General features: G+C 44.4%; 1 protein-coding gene across 1 annotated transcript in view; it reads left to right on the forward strand.

Annotated features, from left to right (window-relative positions):
• Positions 1-23,248, forward strand: part of LOC139746244 (uncharacterized) — a 1,225,703-nt gene that overhangs the window by 1,111,045 nt on the left and 91,410 nt on the right. The window contains exons 10-11 of the mRNA XM_071657250.1: positions 14,775-14,951; positions 17,461-17,866. Of these exons, the coding sequence (XP_071513351.1) occupies positions 14,775-14,951; positions 17,461-17,866 (583 nt within the window). The remainder of the gene's footprint in view (positions 1-14,774; positions 14,952-17,460; positions 17,867-23,248) is intronic.

The raw sequence follows: 23,248 nt of genomic DNA on the forward strand, positions 1-23,248 counted from the left end.
ACGCTATCAGCTGGCTATGTGTTCTGTTCGGAAACAACCGATAGACCCCGTTGCTCACCATAGTGAGACGAAGGGTATTCGAGTACTTAGTATTTCGAATAGTTGTTTCCTATTATACAGTTCCTTAGCCTAGCGGTTAGCATGCCTGCCTCTTGCACAAGGGGTCCCAGGTTCGATCCTGGCTGATGGAGCTTTGTATGTTCTATGAAGGTGCGCGTTCATATACACTTTATTCGTATTTATATAACTCCGCGTTGTACAGTCAGGTTCGGTAAAACGCTATCAGCTGGCTATGTGTTCTGTTCGGAAACAACCGATAGACCCCGTTGCTCACCATAGTGAGACGAAGGGTATTCGAGTACTTAGTATTTCGAATAGTTGTTTCCTATTATACAGTTCCTTAGCCTAGCGGTTAGCATGCCTGCCTCTTGCACAAGGGGTCCCAGGTTCGATCCTGGCTGATGGAGCTTTGTATGTTCTATGAAGGTGCGCGTTCATATACACTTTATTCGTATTCATATAACTCCGCGTTGTACAGTCAGGTTCGGTAAAACGCTATCAGCTGGCTATGTGTTCTGTTCGCAAACAACCGATAGACCCCGTTGCTCACCATAGTGAGACGAAGGGTATTCGAGTACTTAGTATTTCGAATAGTTGTTTCCTATTGTACAGTTCCGTAGCCTAGCGGTTAGCATGCCTGCCTCTTGCACAAGGGGTCCCAGGTTCGATCCTGGCTGATGGAGCTTTGTATGTTCTATGAAGGTGCGCGTTCATATACACTTTATTCGTATTCATATAACACCGCGTTGTGCAGTCAGGTTCGGTAAAACGCTATCAGCTGGCTATGTGTTCTGTTCGGAAACAACCGATAGACCCCGTTGCTCACCATAGTGAGACGAAGGGTATTCGAGTACTTAGTATTTCGAATAGTTGATTCCTAATATACAGTCCCTTAGCCTAGCGGTTAGCATGCCTGCATCTTGCACAAGGGGTCCCAGGTTCGATCCTGGCTGATGGAGCTTTGTATGTTCTATGAAGGTGCGCGTTCATATACACTTTATTCGTATTCATATAACTCCGCGTTGTACAGTCAGGTTCGGTAAAACGCTATCAGCTGGCTATGTGTTCTGTTCGGAAACAACCGATAGACCCCGTTGCTCACCATAGTGAGACGAAGGGTATTCGAGTACTTAGTATTTCGAATAGTTGTTTCCTATTATACAGTTCCTTAGCCTAGCGGTTAGCATGCCTGCCTCTTGCACAAGGGGTCCCAGGTTCGATCCTGGCTGATGGAGCTTTGTATGTTCTATGAAGGTGCGCGTTCATATACACTTTATTCGTATTCATATAACTCCGCGTTGTACAGTCAGGTTCGGTAAAACGCTATCAGCTGGCTATGTGTTCTGTTCGGAAACAACCGATAGACCCCGTTGCTCACCATAGTGAGACGAAGGGTATTCGAGTACTTAGTATTTCGAATAGTTGTTTCCTATTATACAGTTCCTTAGCCTAGCGGTTAGCATGCCTGCCTCTTGCACAAGGGGTCCCAGGTTCGATCCTGGCTGATGGAGCTTTGTATGTTCTATGAAGGTGCGCGTTCATATACACTTTATTCGTATTCATATAACTCCGCGTTGTACAGTCAGGTTCGGTAAAACGCTATCAGCTGGCTATGTGTTCTGTGCGTAAACAACCGATAGACCCCGTTGCTCACCATAGTGAGACGAAGGGTATTCGAGTACTTAGTATTTCGAATAGTTGTTTCCTATTATACAGTCCCTTAGCCTAGCGGTTAGCATGACTGCCTCTTGCACAAGGGGTCCCAGGTTCGATCCTGGCTGATGGAGCTTTGTATGTTCTATGAAGGTGCGCGTTCATATACACTTTATTCGTATTCATATAACACCGCGTTGTGCAGTCAGGTTCGGTAAAACGCTATCAGCTGGCTATGTGTTCTGTTCGGAAACAACCGATAGACCCCGTTGCTCACCATAGTGAGACGAAGGGTATTCGAGTACTTAGTATTTCGAATAGTTGATTCCTATTATACAGTCCCTTAGCCTAGCGGTTAGCATGCCTGCCTCTTGCACAAGGGGTCCCAGGTTCGATCCTGGCTGATGGAGCTTTGTATGTTCTATGAAGGTGCGCGTTCATATACACTTTATTCGTATTCATATAACTCCGCGTTGTACAGTCAGGTTCGGTAAAACGCTATCAGCTGGCTATGTGTTCTGTTCGGAAACAACCGATAGACCCCGTTGCTCACCATAGTGAGACGAAGGGTATTCGAGTACTTAGTATTTCGAATAGTTGTTTCCTATTATACAGTTCCTTAGCCTAGCGGTTAGCATGCCTGCCTCTTGCACAAGGGGTCCCAGGTTCGATCCTGGCTGATGGAGCTTTGTATGTTCTATGAAGGTGCGCGTTCATATACACTTTATTCGTATTCATATAACTCCGCGTTGTGCAGTCAGGTTCGGTAAAACGCTATCAGCTGGCTATGTGTTCTGTTCGTAAACAACCGATAGACCCCGTTGCTCACCATAGTGAGACGAAGGGTATTCGAGTACTTAGTATTTCGAATAGTTGTTTCCTATTATACAGTCCCTTAGCCTAGCGGTTAGCATGCCTGCCTCTTGCACAAGGGGTCCCAGGTTCGATCCTGGCTGATGGAGCTTTGTATGTTCTATGAAGGTGCGCGTTCATATACACTTTATTCGTATTCATATAACACCGCGTTGTGCAGTCAGGTTCGGTAAAACGCTATCAGCTGGCTATGTGTTCTGTTCGGAAACAACCGATAGACCCCGTTGCTCACCATAGTGAGACGAAGGGTATTCGAGTACTTAGTATTTCGAATAGTTGATTCCTATTATACAGTCCCTTAGCCTAGCGGTTAGCATGCCTGCCTCTTGCACAAGGGGTCCCAGGTTCGATCCTGGCTGATGGAGCTTTGTATGTTCTATGAAGGTGCGCGTTCATATACTCTTTATTCGTATTCATATAACTCCGCGTTGTACAGTCAGGTTCGGTAAAACGCTATCAGCTGGCTATGTGTTCTGTTCGGAAACAACCGATAGACCCCGTTGCTCACCATAGTGAGACGAAGGGTATTCGAGTACTTAGTATTTCGAATAGTTGTTTCCTATTATACAGTTCCTTAGCCTAGCGGTTAGCATGACTGCCTCTTGCACAAGGGGTCCCAGGTTCGATCCTGGCTGATGGAGCTTTGTATGTTCTATGAAGGTGCGCGTTCATATACACTTTATTCGTATTCATATAACTCCGCGTTGTACAGTCAGGTTCGGTAAAACGCTATCAGCTGGCTATGTGTTCTGTTCGGAAACAACCGATAGACCCCGTTGCTCACCATAGTGAGACGAAGGGTATTCGAGTACTTAGTATTTCGAATAGTTGTTTCCTATTATACAGTTCCGTAGCCTAGCGGTTAGCATGCCTGCCTCTTGCACAAGGGGTCCCAGGTTCGATCCTGGCTGATGGAGCTTTGTATGTTCTATGAAGGTGCGCGTTCATATACACTTTATTCGTATTCATATAACTCCGCGTTGTACAGTCAGGTTCGGTAAAACGCTATCAGCTGGCTATGTGTTCTGTTCGCAAACAACCGGTAGACCCCGTTGCTCACCATAGTGAGACGAAGGGTATTCGAGTACTTAGTATTTCGAATAGTTGTTTCCTATTATACAGTCCCTTAGCCTAGCGGTTAGCATGCCTGCCTCTTGCACAAGGGGTCCCAGGTTCGATCCTGGCTGATGGAGCTTTGTATGTTCTATGAAGGTGCGCGTTCATATACACTTTATCGTATTCATATAACTCCGCGTTGTACAGTCAGGTTCGGTAAAACGCTATCAGCTGGCTATGTGTTCTGTTCGGAAACAACCGATAGACCCCGTTGCTCACCATAGTGAGACGAAGGGTATTCGAGTACTTAGTATTTCGAATAGTTGTTTCCTATTATACAGTTCCTTAGCCTAGCGGTTAGCATGCCTGCCTCTTGCACAAGGGGTCCCAGGGTTCGTTCCTGGCTGATGGAGCTTTCTATGTTCTATGAAGGTGCGCGTTCATATACACTTTATTCGTATTCATATAACTCCGCGTTGTACAGTCAGGTTCGGTAAAACGCTATCAGCTGGCTATGTGTTCTGTTCGGAAACAACCGATAGACCCCGTTGCTCACCATAGTGAGACGAAGGGTATTCGAGTACTTAGTATTTCGAATAGTTGTTTCCTATTATACAGTCCCTTAGCCTAGCGGTTAGCATGCCTGCCTCTTGCACAAGGGGTCCCAGGTTCGATCCTGGCTGATGGAGCTTTGTATGTTCTATGAAGGTGCGCGTTCATATACACTTTATTCGTATTCATATAACTCCGCGTTGTACAGTCAGGTTCGGTAAAACGCTATCAGCTGGCTATGTGTTCTGTTCGGAAATAGCCGATAGACCCCGTTGCTCACCATAGGGAGACGAAGGGTATTCGAGTACTTAGTATTTCGAATAGTTGTTTCCTATTATACAGTCCCTTAGCCTAGCGGTTAGCATGCCTGCCTCTTGCACAAGGGGTCCCAGGTTCGATCCTGGCTGATGGAGCTTTGTATGTTATATGTATATATATATATATATATATATATATATATATATATATATATATATATATATATATATATATATATACATACCTATACATTTCAACGTATACATATATATACACACACATATGTATGCATGTATATACATATACATAATTCATACTTACTGCCTTTATTCATTCCTGTCGCCACCCCGCCACACATGAAATGACCCCCCCCCCCTTTCCCCCCGGCAATGGCGCGAAACCACAGCTCCCTTTCCACATCCAGTCCCAAAAAAATTTCCATGGTTTAACCCAGACGCTTCACATGCCCTGGTTCAATCCATTGACAGCACGTCGATCCCGGTATACCACATTGTTCTAATTCACTCTATTCCTTGCACGACTTTCACCCTTCTTTATGTTCAGGCCCCCATCGCTCAAAATCTTTTTCGCTCCATCCTTCCTCCTACAATTTGGTCTTCCACTTCTCCTCGTTCACTTCACCTCTGACACATATATCCTCTTTGTCAATCTTTCTTCAGTCATTTTCTCCATGTGACTGAACCATTTTAACACACCATCTTCTGCTCTCTCAACCGCATTCTGTTTATTACCACACATCTCTCTTACCCTTTCATTACCTGCTCGATCAAACCACCTCACACCACATATTGTCCTCAAACATCTCATTTCCAATACAGATATCTAAACTCCTCCGCACGACCCTATCTATAGCCCACTCTCCTTTCCCTACCCTGTGACTCACTTTCGCTTCAATGTTTCCATCCGCTGCCAAATCCCTTCCCAGATATCTAAAACACTTCACTTCTTTCAGTTTTTCTCCATTCAAACTTACCTCCCAATTGACTCCTCCCTCAACCCTACTGTACCTAATAACCTTGCTCTTATCAACATTCACTCTCAGCTTTCTTCTTTCACATACTTTACCAAACTCAGTCACCAGCTTGTGCAATTTCTCACCCGAATCAGCCACCAGCGTTGTATCATCAGCGAACAACAACTGACTCACTTCCCAAGCCTTCTTATCCACAACAGACTGCATACTTGCCCCTCTTTCTAAAACTCTTGCATTCACCTCCCTAACAACCCCCATCCATCAACAATTTAAACAACCATGGGGACACCAAGAACACCAGCCGCAAACCGACATTCACTGGGAACCAATCACTTTCCTCTCTTCTTGCTCGTACACATGCATTACATCCTCGATAAGATCTTTTCACTGCCTCAAGCAACTTGCCTCCTGCACCATATACTCAAAATTCCTTCCATAGAGCATCTCTATCAACTCAATCATATGCCTTCTCTAGATATATAAATACGTACAAATCCAACTGCTTTTCTAAGCATTTCTCACATACATTCTTTAAAGCAAACACCTGATCCACACATTCCTCTACCACTTCTGAAACCACACTGCTCTTCCTCAATCTGATGCGCTGTACATGCCTTCACCCTCTCAGTCAATACCCTCTCAATCAATACTATGCATGCATTCTGCCAATCCACAGGCACTTCACCATGAACCATACCTACAATGAATATCCTCACCAACCAGTTAACAACACAGTCATCCCCTTTTTTAATAAATTCCACTGCAATACCATCCAAACCTACCGCCTTGCCGGCTTTTATCTTCCGCAAAGCTTTCACTAGCTCTTCTCTGTTTATCAAACCATTCTCCCTAACCCTCTCACTTCGCGCACCACCTCGACCAAAACACTATATCTGCCACCATCTCCTTCTCATATCAAGACTACTTTTTTTGCGCAAGCCATCACTGCTTCCCTAAATACACCCCATTCCTCCCCCACTCCCCCTACGTCCTATTCTCTCACCTTTATCCATTCTTCACTCAGTCTCTCCTGGTACTTCCTCAGACAAGTCTCCTTCCCAAGCTCACTTACTCTCACCACTCTCTTCACCCCAACATTTCTCTTCTTTTCTGAAAACCTCTACAAATCTTCACCTTCGCTTCTAAAAGATAGTGATCAGACATCCCTCCAGTTGCACCTCTCAGTACATTAACATCCAAAAGTCTCTCATTCACACGCTTATCTATTAACACGTAATGCAACAACGCTCTCTGGCCATCTCTCCTACTTACATACGTATACTTATGTATATCTCTCTTTTTAAACCAGGTATTCCCAATCACCAGTCCTTTTTCAGCACACAAATTTACAAGCTCTTCACCATTTCCATTTACAACACTATACACCCCATGTACACCAATAATTGTCTGAACTGCCACATTACTCACCTTTCCATTCAAATCACACATCACTATAACCCGGTCTCGTGCATCAAAACTGCTCACACACCCACTCAGCTGCTCCCAAAACACACGCCTCTCATGATCTTTCTTCTCATGCTCAGGTGCATAGGCACCAATAATCACCCATTTCTCTCCATTCACTTTCAGGCTTACACATATCAATCTAGATTTTACTTTCTTTACTCTATCACATACCCCACAACTCCTACCTCAGGAGTAGTGCTACTATTTCCTTTACTCTTGTCCTCTCACCAACCTCTGACTTTACTCCCAAAACATTCTCAAACCACTCTTCCCCTTTGCCCTTGACCTTCGTTTCACTCAGAGCCAAAACATCCAGGTTCCGTTCTTCAAACATACTACCTATCTCCTTTTTTCTCATCTTGGTTACATCCACATACATTTAGACACCCCAGTCTGAGCCTTCGAAGAGGATCAGTACTCCCCTCGTGACTTCTTCCGTTTCCCCTTTTAGAAAACTATAATACAAGGAGGGGAGGGTTTCTAGCCTCCCGCTCCCATCCCCTTTAGTCGCCTTGTATGACAAGCGGGGAGAAAGAATACTTTAAAGAAAAAAAGAGAGAAAGTTTGGGTGGAGAGAGTGGTGAGAGTATGTGAGCTTGGGAAGGAGACTTGTGTGAGGAAGTACCGGGAGAGACCGAGTACAGAATGGAAAAAGGTGAGATCAAAGGACGCAAGGGGAGTGGGGAGGAATGGGATGTATTTAGGGAAGCAGTGATGGCTTGCGCAAAAGATGCTTGTGGCATAAGAAGTGTGTGAGGTGGGCAGATTAGAAAGGGTAGTGAGTGGTGGGATGAGAAGAAGATTATTAGTGTAAGAGAAGAGAGAGGCATTTGGACGATTTTTGCAGGGAAATAATGCAAATGACTGGAAGATGTATAAAAGAAAGAGGCAGGAGGTGAAGAGAAAGGTGCAAGAATTGAAAAAGAGGGCAAATGAGAGTTGGGGTGAGAGAGTATAATTAGATTTTAGGGAGAATAAAAAGATGTTTTGGAAGGAGGTAAATAATTATTAGTGCGTAAGACAAGGGAACAAATGGGAACTTCAGTGAAAGGGGCAAAGTGGGGAGGTGATAACAAGTAGTGGTGATGTGAGAAGGAGATGGAGTGAGTATTTTGAAGGATTGTTGAATGTGTTTGATGATAGATTGGTAGATATAGGGTGTTTTGGTCGAGGTGGTGTGCAAAGTGAGACGGTTAGAGAGTATATTAACATAAAAGAGGCAGTAAAGGCTTTGCGGAAGATGAAAACCGGAAAGGCAGCGGGTTTGGATGGTATTGCAGTGGAATTTATCAAAAAAGGGGGTTACTGTGATGTTGATTGGTTGGTAAGGTTATCTAGAATATGTATGACTCATGGTGAGGAGCCTGAGGATTGGCGAAATGCATATATAGTGCCTTTGTAAAAAATCAAAGGGGATAAAAGTGATTGCTCAAATTCCAGAGGTATAAGTTTGTTGAGCATTCCTGGGAAATCATATGGGAGGGTATTGATTGAGATGGTGAAGGCATGTACAGAGTATCAGACTGGGGAAGAGCAGTGTGGTTTCAGAAGTGGTAGAGGATGTGTGGATCAGGTGTTTGCTTTGAAGAATGTATCTGAGAAATACTTAGAAAAGCAAATGGATTTGTATGTAGCATTTATGGATGCGGAGAAGGCATATGATAGAGTTGATAGAGATTCTCTGTGGAAGGTATTAAGAATATATGGGGTGGGAGGCAAGTTGTTAAAAGCAATGAAAAGTTTTTATCGTGGATGTAAGTCATGTGTACGTGTAGGAAGAGAGGAAAGCGATTGGTTCTCAGTGAATGTTAGTTTGAGGCAGGGGTGCGTGATTTCTCCATGGTTGTTTAATTTGTTTATGGATGGGCTTGTTAGGGAGGTGAATGCAAGAGTTTTGGAAAGAGGGGAAGTATGCAATCTGTTGTGGATGAGAGAGCTTGGAAAATGGGTCAGTTGTTCGCTAATGATGCAGCGCTGGTGGCTGATTCGGATGAGAAACTGCAAAAGCTGGTGATTGAGTCTGGTAAAGAGTGTGAAAGAAGAAAGCTGAGAATAAATGTGAATAAGAGCAATGTTATTAGGTGCAATAGATTTGAGGAACAAGTCAATTGGGAGGTAAGTTTGACTGGTGAAAAACTGGAGGAAGTGAAGTGCTTTAGATTTCTGGGAGTGGAATTGCCAGCGGATGGAATTATGGAAGTGAAAGTGAATCATGGGGTGGGGGAGGTGGCGAAAGTTCTGAGCGCGTTGAAGAATGTGTGGAAGTCGAGAACGTTATCTTGGAAAGGAAGAATGGATATGTTTGAAGGAATAGTTGTTCCAACAATGATATATGGTTGTGAGGCGTAGGCTATAGATAGAGTTGTGCGGAGGAGGGTGGATGTGCTGGGAATGAGATGTTTGAGGACAATATGTGGTGTGGGGTGGTTTGATCGAATAAGTAATAATAGGGTAAGAGAGATGTGTGGTAATAAAAAGAGTGTGGTTGAGAGAGCAGAAGAGGGTGTTTTGAAATAGTTTGGTCACATGGAAAGAATGAGTAAAGATTGACAAAGTGCATATGTGTCAGAGGTGGAGGGAACGAGGAGTAGTGGGAGACCCAATTGGAGGTGGAAAGATGGAGTGAAAAATATTTTGAGTGATCGGGGCCTGAACATGCAGGAGGGTGAAAGGCGTGCAAGGAATAGAGTGAATTTGAACGATGTGGGATACCAGGGTCGACGTGCTGTCAATGGATTGAACCAGAGCGTGTGAATTGTCAGGGATAAAACATGGAAAGTTCTGTGGGGCCTGGATGTGGAAAGGGAGCTGTGGTTATGGTGTCGCCACCCCGCCACACTTGAAAACGGCACCCCCCCCCCCCCCCCCACGCGCGCGCGCAAGGTAGCGCCAGGAAAAGACAACAAAGGCCACATTCGTTCACATTCATTCTCTATCTGTCATGTGTAATACACCAAAACCACAGGTCTTTTTCCACATCCAAGTCCAATAAAACTTTCCATGGTTTACCCCAGTCGCTTCAAATGCCCTTTATCAATCCAATGACAGCCCGTCAACCCCGGTATGCCACATCGTTCCAATTCTCTCTTTTCCTTGCACGCCTTACGCCCACCTGTATGTTTAGGCCCCGATCGCTCAAGATCTTTTTCACTACATCTTTTCACCTTCAATTTGTTCTCCCACTTCTTGTTCCCTCCGTCTCTGACACATATATATGCTCTTGTCAATCTTTCCTCATTCATTCTCTCCATGTAGCCAAACCATTTCAATACACCCTCAATACACACCAACACAGTCTTTCGCGTGGCTATGTAGAGTCAGGAACAGACAAAAAAGGGCTTCATTTGCACACATACATTCTCACCAGAACCCCCAATCCACAGCCGAGACCGACACACCTTTCCGTGGCTTTCGGCAGACCTTTTATATGCCCTAGATCAATCCACTCAACGCGTCGCCGCCAGTATACCACACCACTCCATTTCACAGTATTCCATGCGCGCCTCTTACAATCCCTCAAGTTCAGGCCTCGATATCTCAAAGCCTCCTTCACTCCATCCTTCCACCTCCCTCTAAGTCTGCCCCTCCTCCTCCTCCTTTACCGATACTACCTGCTAGGGTATCGGGAGGGTTAATGATGGCTGCACATTGGGCCATCACTTCAGTAGCTGTCTAGATGCATTCTTTTGGCCCAGGTAACTTTCCTTTTCTTTGTGCCTCATCTTGCTCTCTGCTTTCAGTCCACAAGCATACGGTCTCTCCATCTTACACACAACACTTGATAACTAGTGTCTCGATTTCCCTGCAGAAGGATAAATGTGGAGGGGAGGAGGGATGAATCAAGGGAAGGAAAGGTGTATGGTGGTAAGGGAAGGGGGTGCAACGGGGAAAGGAAGGGTTGAAATAGGAATTGGGGAGTACACGATCGGAGGAAAGCTTTGAGAAAAGATATGGAAGAAGACTGAGATGAAAAGGAAGAAGAGGGAGAAAAAGGGTGAAGGGAATGGGAGGAGGAATAAGGTGACAGGGGAAGAAGGAGATAGAAGAAAAGGAGATATATAGTGAAGGAGAAACAGAGACGCGGGAGATGAAGATGAAGAAGGAGAGTGAGGGTATTGTACAAGAGGCAGCGACCTAGCGTAAGGCTTGTGACCTCCTATCCCCAGGTCCTTGTATAATATCCTGATACAAACAGGCCCCTCCGGCTGTCTCCTCCCAGGAGTGCCTACAAGGTAGCCTATTATCAACTCTAGCTGGCTCATCAGTACCTACAAGTGCATCGCTAGTGCCTCCAACGGCTCACCAGTGACTACAAGGTGGCCTCCAGGTAGCCCAACATCACATCCTGGCCTTTAGTCACCAGTTCCACCTGAGCATAACCTTCGTTCTCGTAATTGCTCAGCATTTTCCCCACGTCCCTTTCCCGGGTTGCACATAACTTGGCTCACCATAACGCCTCTTTCTTACCTGAACATAATACCAACCCTACCCCCTCCCCTCAACGTTTCAATCTGTAGCCTGTAATTCCCAAGCACTCCTCTCCACCTAGAACTAACATGGCATCCCAAATGTGTTTCCTTTCCATCTAAGAAATAATGTGGTTTCCCAAATGTGTCCCCTCTCCATCTAGAAATTGCATGGCCTCCCAAATGTGTTCCCTCTCCATCTAGAAATAACATGGCCTCCCAAATGTGTCCCCTCCCATCTAGAAATAGCATGGCCTCCCAAATGTGTCCCTCCCCCACTTGGACACAACAAGTTCTACTTCCCTTCGCCATCTGGTGTATAATTTCTTCCCCCTCACCCACCTCAGTTAATGTAATCCCCTCCACAACCCCCAACATGTATATTTTGTCCTCCACTGGCCTGCCCTAACCTGTAAATAATACATACATCCTTTTCACCAATCTATACATAGCGCGTCTTCTTCCTTCTATACATGACACGCCCTACACATTAACTTTCCCATCTTCTCCCTCATCTCCCCATAGCGTCTCCCGTCTCCACTCCTTCCAAACATAATGCGATCCCCATTATCGCTCAACCAACACAATCCTTCCTTCCTCTCGTTACCTATCGCGCCATCGCAAGCCTTCCTTCCTCACCTTATCTGCTGACACAATATACCACAAGTTAGACTTTCCAACCGCCCGACCCTCCTACCCAAGCACTTAACCTGCCCCTCACGACCGTTATCTCTCACCTCCTTTTCCCTCCATCTAATTTCCATTTATCACCATCACCTTTGTTTTCTCCACCTCTTTTGTTTTCTTTTAGAAAAAGAACAAAAATCGGGGTCTTACGAAGAATAGGGTTGATGAAGCGGAGAAAAAAATTACAATTCTGAGTGTAGTGTAATGGAAGTTTGCTAAAGTGTTTGTGTAGTTTGTCAAGTACATATTTTTGCTGCCTTATCTGTATACCCTCAGCATACCAAAGGTGTGTGTGTGTGTGTGTTTGTGTGTGTGTGTGTGTGTGTGTGTGTGTGTGTGTGTGTGTGTGTGTGTGTTTCTAGTGATGCTGTGTATGGGTAGGAAGTCGTAGTTAAGCTAGGTTAAGCGCTGTACATTATGCACGTATGTTAATTAGTGGATGGTGCATATTTCAGAGCTTTAAGGCTCCGCGGGAACCATATGTGTTTCATGTTTGTGCTGCTGCTGAGGTCCTCAATGTCCAGTTTCGTTTGGTTTGCACTATCATTAGCACCACAATCGTAAACTGCTTTAAGTTTGTTTTAATTTTTCTTGCATAGCTGTTGAGTGCGAACTTCTCTATTTTTTGCTAAGTATGTTCAGGGAGTGTGCTACTGGAGGCTACCGGCTGTGTGGCATCTTCCAAAATGAGGAGGAGTTTTGCTGTGTACGTTGTAAGTAGTGCTGGTGACGTGACGTTACCTTGTGGAACCCATCTTATTAAGTAGAAATTCCGGTGATGTTGCTGACTTTAAGGTTATTGCAACAGTAAGTTGGCTTAGGGGGTTATACAGCATTCTATGGGCAATTTTTGTCGTGTTAGTTGTAATGATGTGTACTGGAGACTGCTTGTCTACACATTGTTGCTTATAAACCGTTTCATAACTGCGCACTTTATACTTGGCCTCTGGTAATTGCTAATCTTTTTTTTTTCAGTAGGGATCGAGATTTCAGAGGATATGTATATATCCTTCCGGATGCCAGTGGTTGTAGAAGTCATTTTTTCTTAAGTACCACCTTAATTTACAGCTCATCCAAAAGGAAAACTGTTCGATGGTTCTCTTGGTCAGTAACTGGCATTCCTGGCTCTCGCATCATAGTTACCCGGGGCATCCTTGTGTCTAAGGAGAACAGTGCCCTATTCATCTTTTCAGTTTTCTTCCTGATCTGTAATGAGGATTACAGTCATTTTTTTTGTTTATTTGTTTTTAACTGCTCACAGTTTTTGTATCTTAAGAGCCGCCGTGTTCCAGGTCCAAGAATTAGTGCGGTTGATATGGTGGTAGGTTTGCGGCAGGGGTGTGTGATGTCTCCATGGTTGTTTAATCTGTTTATGGATGGGGTTGTTAGGGAGGTGAATGCAAGAGTTTTGGAAAGAGGGACAAGTATGCAGTCTGTTATGGATGAGAGAGCTTGTGAAGTGAGTCAGTTGTTGTTCGCTGATGATACAGCGCTGGTGGCTGATTCATGTGAGAAACTGCAGAAGCTGGTGGCTGAGTTTGGTAAAGCGTGTGAAAGAAGAAAGTTGAGAGTAAATGTGAATAAGAGCAAGGTTAACTGCAATAACTTGCCTCGTTTGACGTGGATGTTGAAGTAAGTTTTGTCATCTGAAAGGATTATGGCTGGGGTTTCGGATGATCACTGATGACTACGTCATTTCATGTGTCTTTCCTTAGCAGACTTGTCATCCGTCGACTGCAGGTATTCCGGGGATTATTTAGTTTCCAGGACACAGGAGTGTCAGCTTGAGGGGTTAAGGGAAGGTTAAGCATTCTGTGGGATGAGCAGTAGATCAGGGAACGGCCTAGGATCGTCTCGTGTAGTTGCTGTAGATTGATCCAGGTGAGTTAAGGTTTAGGTTTTGTGGTCCGGCGATGAATTGTTGCTCCCTTGTTCAGTCTGTCACGACGAGTGCCAATAGAAAGGTTAAATCAGTTTCTATATGTAGTAAGGCGCGAGGCAGATTTGACTACCTCGGAGTTTGGAGAGCTTTGGAAGGTAGGTGCTTTGGGATTTCACTTTGATTTTCTATGTACAACTTACATACCCTCAGCACCTAAACAGACCTCGGTGGTCATTTCAGGTGTGAACAGTTGGATTTTATATAACAATGAACTTTGGAATGATCCGTGATTTTGGCCTAAGGTTATATACGCCGTATGTCTATATAAACGTGTTCTAGAGGAACAGAACGTTTGTTGGATCTACTGTAAATAATGTACCTTGCCAGCCAAAGCTCACGCTGCTGTCAAACCCTAAGTTGTTTCTTCCAAATAGAAATGTATTAGTGCGGTCTTCTTTGTCAGAAAACCTTGATAGACGTTGCCTTCGTGATATTCCTGATGCCCATATTGTGCCGTGAAATGTCTCTAGCGTAGGCATAGGGTCTGTTGGGACGGATCTACGCCGTCAGGAAATAGGGCCGGGACTAGAGTGCTCTCTCTGTAGCAAGTTCTTCAACCCGCGGGGCTGCGCACAACACAGTAGAAGGTCCTAATGCAAAATTACATAAGATAGTGAAAGGGTCTTGGACTAGAGCAGGTAAGATGAGGCTGTAAGGCGTTTCCATTGGCACTGTGAGCAGGATTGGAGTGGAGGTATGGCACGTCCGCTCTCCATGGCGTCTGGCCATAACCAACCTGTCTGAATGACTATCTTACTTTCCCCAGGGCCGCGGCGGGTGGAGCGACGCGCGGCACACGGACACGGCGTGGGTGGAGGTGCGGCTGCGAGACCTGAACGATAACCCTCCTCAGTTCCGCCGCCCGCACGTCCACATTACCGTCAGGGAAGACACCGCCCCAGGCACCCTCCTAGCTGCCCTCCCAGCCACCGACCCAGACATGGTGAGTGGCCCTCTGCTTCATCGGGATTTGATGGTAATGTCTTTGTTTCCAGTTCGACTACTTTATGATGACTCATTTTCCAGTAAACCTCTGTAATCCTTCACCATGTTTACCGACCTCTTAGATGGAGACCTTATGTAGTGTCAGTCGTTACGATGCCCTACATAATGGTATTACCCATCGTTATACAAACATCATGGTGACCTCTTCAGTACTAGTTCACGTACATCCTTGATACTGCAGACATAATAGAGCCTGATCTGGCAGTGCTGGAGATAATAGAGCCTGATCTGGCAGTGCTGGAGATAATAGAGCCTGATCTGGCAGTGGTGGAGATGATGGAAATATTGCACGAAATGGAAAGTTCCTGTTGTATTCCCTCCTGATAGCTCTTGGGGAGTTCTTTCCTCCCTGACTTTGCTGCCTGACCTGTCGTTCTCCTTGGTGTCCTTCCCAAAGGTGCCCTCTGTCTCGGTGCTCATTTCTCTGACATCCATCGTAGTGATTTCCTCCATCTTGATGCTTTCCTTCCTTGCACTCGAAAATGGTGTCTTCCATCTAAACTTTTTATGCTTCCCATCCTTCCTCTCCTAAGTGTTTCCCTCTACCGTTATGCTTTCCTTCCTAGATTTTCCTGATGTTTCCCTCCTAACTCTCCTAATGCTTGCCTTTATCTTGGCACTTTCCACTCCTAGCTTTCCATAATGGTGCCTTCCATCCTGCAAATGAGAAACTACCTAAACGACAGTGAGAACTGTTATAGGCAAAAGAGAATAATTCCTTAAACTGTGATTAACTGGACTTAAGACATCCTTTGACACTGTACCGCATAGGAGATTGGCAAAGATGATGGAATTTTAGGGAAGAATAAGGGAGAGGTTCCTGCAAGGGATAGAGAATTACCTTAGTGAAAGGAGGCAAAGGACGAGTGTTGCAGGCGGTTAGTGCAAGGCTCGGTCTTGGGACCAAAATTCTTCTTGATCTGTTTCAGTGTCTCGCTAGGAAGGCTGGACTTTCGTGTGAATATGCTTACGGATGACGTGCCCGGAGCGTAAGGAAAGTAAATGATGATGAGGATCGCATCAATTTTCAAGATGATCTAAACAAGTTTCAAATTTGGTCTGAGATAAAGTTTGATGAAATTCAACCAGATTAAATGCAAAGTAATGATGATGGGGCACAGTGAAAGAAGACCTCGGTGCTAATATTATCTGGCACGGGATAAAGCTGTTGGAATCTGTATATAGAAGGGAACTGAGAGTCGACATTGAACGTAACCTGTCACCAACGCCTCACCCTGCGAGAGTTATAAGGAAGACAGTCCGCCTACTGAAAAATATTTGAAATATATTCAAGTACGTAGATGAAAAAAAAAAAAATCATCAAATGTGTCGCAAAACTAAAAAAAAAAAATCTTTCAACCTTGGTCACCGCACTTAAAGAAACACAGAGATATAATAGAGAAAGTGCAAAGGAAGGCATCAAAGATGATATCAGAATTAAGGGAGTTACAAGCCATAAATCTGTCCACCATAGGAAACAGAAGGGTAAGTAATGACCTGATCACAACCCTAAACTTTTTAAACCAGTTTGGTGATGTCAACACTGAGCTGTTTCTTGAATGATGCATAAACAGGACAATCTGTGGTCATAGAATGAAAGTAAGCAAGAAATTCATTAGAAAAAATGTAAAGAAGCACATTTATAGTAACATCATTATTTGAATGAAATAAGTTCAGCAAAGACAGTGTAACTGCGGACAGCATACAGAAGTTTTGAAGAAGTTGTACGTTGGTAAAAAAAGCTCAATATTTAGAGCCAAACGAGACAGAACTCCCTCCCCACACTGTTCAAATACGATTTAGGGCCAAACGAGTATAGAACTTTCTCTCCGTACCGTACAAATACGTAAATACTCACTCCAATATGATACAATGGTTAGCGTTGTAACCCATCAACCCGAGGGGCCCAAGTTTAAGTCCCAGACAGGGAGGGCACTCGGATCACGGCCAACCTAGCTTTTCATCCTCCCATTTTGGGATTCGTCGATAAACAGGTATCTGGAGCTTTTATGGACTCTCAAAAACCAATCGTCAGGGATCAGCCTCTTGATAATAGTTTAGGGAATAAATCATAAGTACCATATTTCATGAAAGAAAATATGTACATTCATGTGATTCAAATTTCTCTATGTCAGCTAAATAACATGATTAATTTACAACCTAACTTCCTTATAGTTAATGGTAAAGCACTGAAAATTCAGTGGCTGTGAATCCTCCAAGTTTGTTACGCCATAGTCGTTTTCCAGAAACGAGAAAAGGCTAACAGGCATGTAGGTCATTTACAGAATCTTATGAAGACCAAGGTCAGACAACCCGAAAGACATAGCAGGTCTCCAAAAACACATATGACAAATTCTTGCACACACACACACACACACACACACACACACACACACACTCAGGCCGATAAACACACACTCTAGTTAACTTGTTTGTGTCTCTCACAGATGAAGCAGCAGGGAGTGGAGTACCGTGTGGAGGGCGGATGGGGAGCCCTAAGCGTGGACGGTATCGGGGGCGTGAGGCTGTGGCGCGCCCTTGACCGTGAGGCTCCCGGCGGGGAGGAGGGTGTGGCCAGGGTGGTGGCGGTGGACGAGGGTGGCCGCCCCTCCTCCCTTTCGTCCACAGCCACCCTCACCATCACCGTGACGGATGTCAACGACTGCCCCCCGCGCCTCCTGCCTCCCACCCTCTTACACGTGACCGAAGGCACTCCTGCCTCCCTCCTGGGCCTCCTCACAGCTACCGACGACGACGTGTGGGCCCTGGCTCACGGCCCGCCCTTTAACTTCACCCTGGCCCCTTCCAACCCCGCCCACGTCCTCAACACCCTCTCCATTAAGTACGACTCGAGTGAGTACTAACCCTGCTATTAAGCTCTGCATGTGACCCTTGAAAAACCAAGAAAGTTGCGGAAAAACTATCCCCAGTGTTGACTACCCCGAATGTAACTAGGAGCTGGGGACTTTAAGGATCCCTAGTCATTTCTGGGAACAAGCAGAATCGGTTAGGGTATGTGACAAGGGAACCTCCATTATGTTAAATCCCCAAATATACTTTGCTGGCCCTCCTGCGTGACAGATAGCCCAGAATATGATAAATCTTTTATAGGTTTCTGTATGCTAAATTTGATGAAATAATGTCATCATTATAATTCTAACGATTACCTTCCGGTTACAGAAAAGTCATTGTTTTATCTTTAGTGGTGATAAAACATGTGGTTTCTGACTGCCATTAGTGTTTACTGCTTAACCCTGTGAGGTCAATAGTTAGATTTTTCAGCACTACGGAACGACTTGCATTGAGAGACTTCGGATAAGCTTCGATGACTGGAGCCTCGCTAAGTTTCACGGCCAGGAGCCTCACCTATCACTAATGTATTCCTTTTTCAAAGGATTTTCATCGCAAAGTGCATATTGTTGCAGACAGACTTGGAGTAAACCTCTCGGGCTGGACCTACTAGTCATAGAGACTGGAGCTGAATCAGTCTCCCCAGCTTTAGCCTTGATGACTGGTGCTTCACTAATCCTAGAGAATGGAGCCTTATCAATCTCCTTGATTGGAGCCTCTAACCTCAAGGAGTGGAGCCTTATTAATTCCCTTGACTGGAGACCATAACCTTAAGGGCTGGATCCTTATCAATCTCCTTGGCTGGAGACTCTAGCCTCAAGGAGTGGAGCCTTCTTAATCTTCTTGTCTGGAGACCATAGCCTCAAGGACAGGAGCCTCACTAGTCTTCCGACTGTAGCAGGTAGACTACTAATAGCAGTGAGGAGTTTCATCAAGAGAGTAAAGCGTGTGTAGAGAGGAAGATGAGTGGATCCATGTGAAGGTTGGTCTGCGGCAGTGGTTTGTGATGTCAGTATGTTTACATCGTTTATGAAAGGAGCGGTGAAGGAGGTGAGTGCGAGTCCTGGAGAGAGGGGCAAGTTTACAGTCTGTTACAGGTTGGGAGCCCTGAGAGGTGAGTCAGTTGCTGTTTGCTGGTGACACGGCTATGGCGGCAAAAACTGCAGAAGCTGGTTTCTGAGTGTGGCAGAGTGTGTGAAAGGAGAAAGTTTGAAGTTTAACAGTAGAGAGAGAGAGAGAGAGAGAGAGAGAGAGAGAGAGAGAGAGAGAGAGAGAGAGAGAGAGAGAGAGAGAGAGAGAGAGAGAGAGAGAGAGAGAGAGAGAGAAAGAGAGAGAGAGAGAGAGAGAGAGAGAGAGAGAGAGAGAGAGAGAGAGAGAGAGAGAGAGAGAGAGAGAGAGAGAGAGAGAGAGAGAGAGAGAGAGAGAGAGAGAGAGAGAGAGAGAGAGAGAGAGAGAGAGAGAGAGAGAGAGAGAGAGAGAGAGAGAGAGAGAGAGAGAGAGAGATTGGAATTTGAGTTTGACCGGAGAGAAACTGGAGGAAGTGGGTTGTTTTAGATACCTGTGAGAATTTGGTAGCGGAGCGAACCAATGCAAACCGAAGTCAGGGTGGGTGAGGACGCTAAGGCCGTAGGTGCATTGAAATGTGTGTGGAAAGAGAGGATTCCGTCTGTGAGGGTAAAGATGAATATGTTTGATAGTACAGGAGTGTCGATTGTGCTGCATATAGATACGAGACATGGGACCTAGATCAAAATGTATGTTGTTTGAGGAGGGTTGATCGAATGAGAAACGACATAGTAAGAGAGATATGTGGTAGGAAGAGCATGTATGTGCGACCTGAAGGGTGTGCTGAAATGGTTTGGACATTGGAGGGAATATGTAAAGCGAGACTTACTAAGAGGGTACATATATTGGAGGGAACGAGAAAGGAGAAAAAGTGGAGGAGCTTGAAAGATAGAGTAAACGATACATTAAATGATCAGAGACTGAACATGCAGGAGAGTGCGAAGCAGGCACAGGAAAGAGTGAATTAGAGCGATGCGGTACGCAGGGGTCGACGTGCTGTCATTGGGCTGAAACAGGACATATGCAGCAATCAAGGGGAATTACAGCACGGAAAAGTCTGTTGAGATTGCCTGTTAATAGGGTCTTCTGGCATCTGTACATTATACATTAGAATTAGAGAGTGAATGTGAACAAATGAGGCCATTCGTCATCTGTTCTTAGCATTATCTCACTACGCAGAAATATATATATATATATATATATATATATATATATATATATATATATATATATATATATATATATATATATATATATATATATATATATATATATATATATATATATATATATATATATATATTCCTGCGTAGCGTAGCGACAAAGTATTATAAATAATAAGATATATATATATATATATATATATATATATATATATATATATATATATATATATATTTTTTTTTTTTTTTTTTTTTTTTTTTTTGCTTTATGGCTGTCTCCCGCGTTTGCGAGTTAGCGCAAGGAAACAGACGAAAGAAATGGCCCAACACACCGCCATACACATGTATATACATACGTCCACACACGCAAATATACATACCTACACAGCTTTCCATGGTTTACCCCAGACGCTTCACATGCCCTGATTCAATCCACTGACAGCACGTCAACCCCGGTATACCACATCGATCCAATTCACTCTATTCCTTGCCCTCATTTCACCCTCCTGCATGTTCAGGCCCCGATCACAAAAAATCTTTTTCACTCCATCTTTCCACCTCCAATTTGGTCTCCCACTTCTCGTTCCCTCCACCTCCGACATATATATCCTCTTGGTCAATCTTTCCTCACTCATTCTCTCCATGTGACCAAACCATTTCAAAACACCCTCTTCTGCTCTCTCAACCACGCTCTTTTTATTTCCACACATCTCTCTTACCCTTACGTTACTTACTCGATCAAACCACCTCACACCACACATTGTCCTCAAACATCTCATTTCCAGCACATCCATCCTCCTGCGCACAACTCTATCCATAGCCCACGCCTCGCAACCATACAACATTGTTGGAACCACTATTCCTTCAAACATACCCATTTTTGCTTTCCGAGATAATGTTCTCGACTTCCACACATTCTTCAAGGCTCCCAGAATTTTCGCCCCCTCCCCCACCCTATGATCCACTTCCGCTTCCATGGTTCCATCCGCTGCCAGATCCACTCCCAGATATCTAAAACACTTTACTTCCTCCAGTTTTTCTCCATTCAAACTTACCTCCCAATTGACTTGACCCTCAACCCTACTGTACCTAATAACCTTGCTCTTATTCACATTTACTCTTAACTTTCTTCTTTCACACACTTTACCAAACTCAGTCACCAGCTTCTGCAGTTTCTTACATGAATCAGCCACCAGCGCTGTATCATCAGCGAACAACAACTGACTCACTTCCCTAGCTCTCTCATCCACAACAGACTTCATACTTGCCCCTCTTTCCAAAACTCTTGCATTCACCTCCCTAACAACCCCATCCATAAACAAATTAAACAACCATGGAGACATCACACACCCCTGCCGAAAACCTACATTCACTGAGAACCAATCACTTTCCTCTCTTCCTACACGTACACATGCCTTACATCCTCGATAAAAACTTTTCACTGCTTCTAACAACTTGCCTCCCACACCATATATTCTTAAAACCTTCCACAGAGCATCTCTATCAACTCTATCATATGCCTTCTCCAGATCCATAAATGCTACATACAGATCCATTTGTTTTTCTAAGTATTTCTCACATACATTCTTCAAAGCAAACACCTGATCCACACATCCTCTACCACTTCTGAAACCACACTGCTCTTCCCCAATCTGATGCTCTGTACATGCCTTCACCCTCTCAGTCAATACCCTCCCATATAATTTACCAGGAATACTCAACAAACTTATACCTCTGTAATTTGAGCACTCACTCTTATCCCCTTTGCCTTTGTACAATGGCACTATGCACGCATTCCGCCAATCCTCAGGCACCTCACCACGAATCATACATACATTAAATAACCTTACCAACCAGTCAACAATACAGTCACCCCCTTTTTTAATAAATTCCACTGCAATACCATCCAAATCTGCTGCCTTGCCGGCTTTCATCTTCCGTAAAGCTTTTACTACCTCTTCTCTATTTACCAAATCATTTTTCCTAACCCTCTCACTTTGCACACCATCTCGACCAAAACATCCTATATCTGCCACTCTAACATCAAACACATTCAACAAACCTTAAAAATACTCACTCCGTCTCCTTCTCACATCACCCCTACTTGTTATCGCCTTCACTGAAGTTCCCATTTCCTCCCTTGTCTTACGCAGTTTATTTACTTCCTTCCAAAACATCTTTTTATTCTCCCTGAAATTTGATGATACTCTCTCTAACCAACTCTCATTTGCCCTTTTTTTTTCACCTCTTGCACCTTTCTCTTCACCTCCTGCCACTTTCTTTTATACATCTCCTACTCATTTGCATTTTTTCCCTGAAAAAATCGTCAAAATGCCTCTCTCTTCTCTTTCACTAAAAATCCTACTTCTTCATCCCACCACTCACTACATTTTTCCAATTGACCATCCTCCCACTCTTCTCATGCCACAAGTATCTTTTGCGCAAGCCATCACTGCTTCCCTAAATACATCCCATTCCTCACCCACTCCCCTTAACTCCTTTGTTCTCACCTTTTTCCATTCTCTACTCAGTCTCTCTTGGTACTTCCTCACACAAGTCTCCTTCCCAAGTTCACTTACTCTCAACACTCTCTTCATCCCAACATTCTCTCTTCTTTTCTGAAAACCCCCACAAATCTTAGCCTTCCCCTCCACAAGATAATGATCAGACATCCCTCCAGTTGCACCTCTCAGCACATTAACATCCAAAAGTCTCTCTTTCGTGCGTCTATCAATTAAAACGCAAGCCAGTAACGCTCTCTGGCCATCTCTCCTACTTACATACGTACACTTATGTATATCTCGCTTTTTAAACCAGTTATTCCCAATGACCAGTCCTTTTTCAGCACATAAATCTACAAGCTCTTCACCATTTCCATTTACAACACTGAACACTCCATGTATAGCAATTATTCCCTCAACTGCCACATTGCTCACCTTTGCATTGAAATCACCCATCACTATAACCAGGTCTTGTGCATCAAAACCACTAACACACTCATTCAGCTGCCTCCCAAAACACTTGCCTCTCATGATCTTTCTTCTCATGCTCAGGTGCATATGCACCACTAATCACCCATCTCTCTCGATCAACTTTCAGTTTTAACCATATCAATCTAGAATTTACTTTCTTTCACTCTATCACATACTCCCACAAC

The sequence above is a fragment of the Panulirus ornatus genome, chromosome 64, assembly GCF_036320965.1.
Source record: "Panulirus ornatus isolate Po-2019 chromosome 64, ASM3632096v1, whole genome shotgun sequence".
Taxonomy (NCBI): Eukaryota; Metazoa; Arthropoda; class Malacostraca; order Decapoda; family Palinuridae; genus Panulirus; species Panulirus ornatus.